Source organism: Tupaia chinensis, unplaced genomic scaffold, assembly GCF_000334495.1.
Source record: "Tupaia chinensis unplaced genomic scaffold, TupChi_1.0 Scaffold141247_1, whole genome shotgun sequence".
NCBI classification, from domain to species: Eukaryota; Metazoa; Chordata; class Mammalia; order Scandentia; family Tupaiidae; genus Tupaia; species Tupaia belangeri.
Genome location: NW_006201110.1, coordinates 463,660 through 467,114, shown reverse-complemented (window position 1 = coordinate 467,114; position 3,455 = coordinate 463,660). Strand labels below are relative to the sequence as shown.

The 3,455-nt window shown below is 63.3% G+C and overlaps 2 protein-coding genes across 2 annotated transcripts; one reads left to right on the top strand and one right to left on the bottom strand.

Moving 5' to 3' along the window:
• The first annotated feature begins 53 nt into the window (after positions 1-53).
• Positions 54-1,670, top strand: CLDN9 (claudin 9). The gene has a single exon (XM_006162994.3). It carries the CDS (start codon positions 639-641, stop codon positions 1,290-1,292), a length of 654 nt encoding a protein of 217 aa, XP_006163056.1. The 5' UTR covers positions 54-638; the 3' UTR covers positions 1,293-1,670.
• Positions 1,671-1,869: 199 nt separating this feature from the next.
• CLDN6 (claudin 6) lies at positions 1,870-3,381 on the bottom strand. The gene has a single exon (XM_006162993.3). The coding sequence runs from the start codon at positions 3,139-3,141 to the stop codon at positions 2,476-2,478; it is 666 nt and encodes a 221-aa protein (XP_006163055.1). The 5' UTR covers positions 3,142-3,381; the 3' UTR covers positions 1,870-2,475.
• Positions 3,382-3,455: the final 74 nt, after the last annotated feature.

Genomic DNA, 3,455 nt, shown 5'->3' with positions numbered 1-3,455 from the left:
GGCGTTTGCATCATGAAACCTGGGGCGGGGGCAGGGGTGGGGGGAAGCAGCAAAGCTGGGAGGGCTGAGGTGCCCTCCTACCTGTCTAACCTGAGCCAGGTACTTTTCGGTCCCCCTTACTCTTCAGGTACCGTCTCCCCATTCCTTAGTCCCTGGGTTCCCTTGTAGGCGCACATCCCCCCTACATCCCCCACCTGCCCACTCCTCCCAGCCCCGCCTCCTGCCCTGTGGCTCAAGTGTCCCCAGTTGCAGTCTCCTCCCTGCCTGGTCCTTAAAACCCCGCCTGCAGCGGGAGCCCGCAGTCTTCCCAGGGGCTCCCACACGGGAACCTCGCCTGCGCCAGGCCAGCCAGGAGGGACTCGGCTCTGCAATCCCAAGGCAGGTCTGGAGGGTCGAGGGGCCAGCTCAGCCAGACAGACGTGACTGCGGGTGGCGGGAGCAGCAGCCCACGGGACATACGTTGAGCAGGAACCCGAGACTGGTCAGAGGCATCCGTGAGAGGCACAGCGTGGAGGTACAGGTTCGAGGCCCACAGATGTGAGGACACCACAGCGCCCCCTCCAGCTGGGCACCAAGGCCCCACCTAGGACTCTGACCCACCAGGCTGCCCGGGCCGAGAAGACCTAGCTAAGGGACAAATGGCTTCAGCTGGCCTTGAACTCCTGGGCATGACCCTGGCCGTGCTGGGCTGGTTGGGGACGCTGGTGTCCTGTGCCCTGCCACTGTGGAAGGTGACCGCCTTCATCGGCAACAGCATCGTGGTGGCCCAGGTGGTGTGGGAGGGTCTGTGGATGTCCTGCGTGGTGCAGAGCACCGGCCAGATGCAGTGCAAGGTGTACGACTCGCTGTTGGCGCTGCCGCAGGACCTGCAGGCGGCCCGCGCCCTGTGCATCGTGGCCCTGCTGCTGGCCCTGCTCGGCCTGCTGCTGGCCATCACAGGAGCCCAGTGCACCACGTGCGTGGAGGACGAGGGCGCCAAGGCCCGCATCGTGCTCACGGCAGGCGCCGTCCTCCTCCTGGCCGGCACCCTGGTGCTCATCCCGGTCTGCTGGACGGCCCACGCCATCATCCAGGACTTCTACAACCCGCTGGTGGCTGAGGCCCTCAAGCGGGAGCTGGGGGCCTCCCTGTACCTGGGCTGGGCAGCAGCCGCGTTGCTTATGCTGGGTGGGGGGCTACTGTGCTGCACATGCCCCCCACCCTTGGTGGAGCGACCCCGCGGCCCCAGGCTGGGCTACTCCATCCCCTCCCGCTCGGGCGCATCTGGGCTGGACAAGAGGGACTACGTGTGAGGAACCTGGAGCCTCGGCACTGGCTCAGGTGCCCAGGCGGCCCTTGCTCCTGGGCTGGCCTCAGCCAACCCAGTGGCCCATCCTCAGCGGCCGGGCCTGCCTCATATTCTCTTCCCACCAGACAGGCCCAAGCTGTGGGACCACCTGGCTTCCCCCTGCCTCCCCCACAGGTTGCATTCTCCTGCTCAAAAGGACACTGACTGGCCCTCTATGGCTCTGGCCTTCCCTGCCCCAGGAACATGGGCTCCACAAAGGGCCTGAAGCTCCCTGGCTTCAAAACAAGGACAGAAGAAACCATGCCCTCTGCTTGGTCCTTGGAGCAGTTCCCCTCCCGGCACATCCCCTCTGCCTCACCCCAGTCAGAATAAAAGCATCTGTAACAGCTTCCTCTGGTCTGGTTTGTGTGCCGGCTGTTGGGCAGGGACAGTCAGGTGGCCTTCCTGGGTGGCTGGCTGGCCAGTGGGTCTGACCAGGGAGGGAGCCCGGACAAGAATCCTGAGTGCCCTATGCTCACATACTCCTCAGCCCCGCTGGGTACCCTAGTCCCTCAGCAACACCAGGCCACATAATCAAACATGCTTTATTCAGCAAGAACAAGTGAGTGTGGGCAGAAATGTGGGGGCAGAGGTGAGGGTCTTCTACACACAGCGCAGGGGGCCTGACTTGGGGAGGACAGATACAGGAACAGTGTGAGAGGCCAGTGGCTAGGGGACGGACATGGAGGTGGACAGTTCTCTGCTAACTCATTGCTCATTCTTGCAGGGGTGAGGAGGCTTCAGAGTCCCTAGGGGCCCCAGGGGCCCGACGAGGAAGGGGGCACTGTGCAGTTCCGGCAGCAGCAGGAACTCTCGGAGACGGGCATCTTGTCCCAAAGGCCAGGATGGCAAGCAGTCTTCACACTGGTCCCAGAACTCCGGGCTGGCTCCGGGCTGGCGACGTCCAGGGTGGAGAAAGACCCAGAAACTGCCGAGCATCACCTCTCTGCCCCAGCACCCAAGGTGAGAACGGCAACAGCAGAGCCCCGGGGATGTCTCCATCACCTTCATGGTTCGGTCATCAAGGGGATTTAAAAATACTCCCCCAGATAAACACAGCAAAAAGCGAAATTGAAAGATAAAACCAACAAACAACCCCCACACACCATCTCTGGAGGGCTCCAGCCCTCGCCTCTACCCCTGCCTGCTCAGACGTAATTCTTAGTGGGGTACTCGGAAGGCACCCGGGAGGTGGTCTGTGGAGCAGATGCTGAGTAGCGGGCCATATAGTGGCTAGAGCCCCGGGACACCCCAGAAGGGCACGTGCAGCACAGTAGCCCCCCGCCCAGCAGCAAAAGGCCCGAGGCTGCCCAGCCCAGGTAGAGGGAGGGCCCCAGCTCTCGCTTTTGGGACTCAGGCACCAGTGGGTTGTAGAAATCCCGGATGACGGCATGGGCTGTCCAGCAGACAGGGATCAGGGTCAGGACCCCAGAGATGACAAAGATGATCCCAGAGCCAAGTACCAGCCGGGCCTTGGAGTCCTTGTCCTCCACACAGGTGGTGCACTTGGCCCCCGCCAGGTAGACCAGCAGGCCCAGCAGGGCCACCAAGAGGGCGATGACGTCCAGGGCGCGTGCCGCCTGCAGGTCCTGCGGCAGCGCCAGCACTGAGTCGTAGACCTTGCACTGCATCTGGCCGGTGCTCTGTACCACGCAGGACATCCACAGCCCCTCCCACGTCACCTGGGCCACCACGATGTTGTTGCCGATGAAGGCGCTCACCTTCCACAGAGGCAGGGCACAGGACACCAGAGCATTCACCCACCCCAGCAGTGCCAGGACCATCCCCAGGATTTGCAGACCAGCGGAAGCCATGTCAGCTCAGAGCAGGCACACTGCATGGGGGACAAAGGCACAGTGCCGTAAGACTGGCTGGCCCAGACCCCACACCAGGTGCCCAGGCTACCGCAGACCCCAAAGGCATGCATGCTAGGAGCTGGCCGCCAGGTCCTGCAACCTGGGCAAGGCACACCCTCTGAGCTCTTATTATGGGCCACAGGGGCACTGGGTGGCCAGCATTCGGCTGTCCGCCTGGTTGTGCACAGGCACGGCTTTGCAGTGGATCTGCCGGCAGTGCCGTCCTGGCTCTTCGCAGACGCTGGGAGAGAGGGAAAGCAAACCGTGCCAGG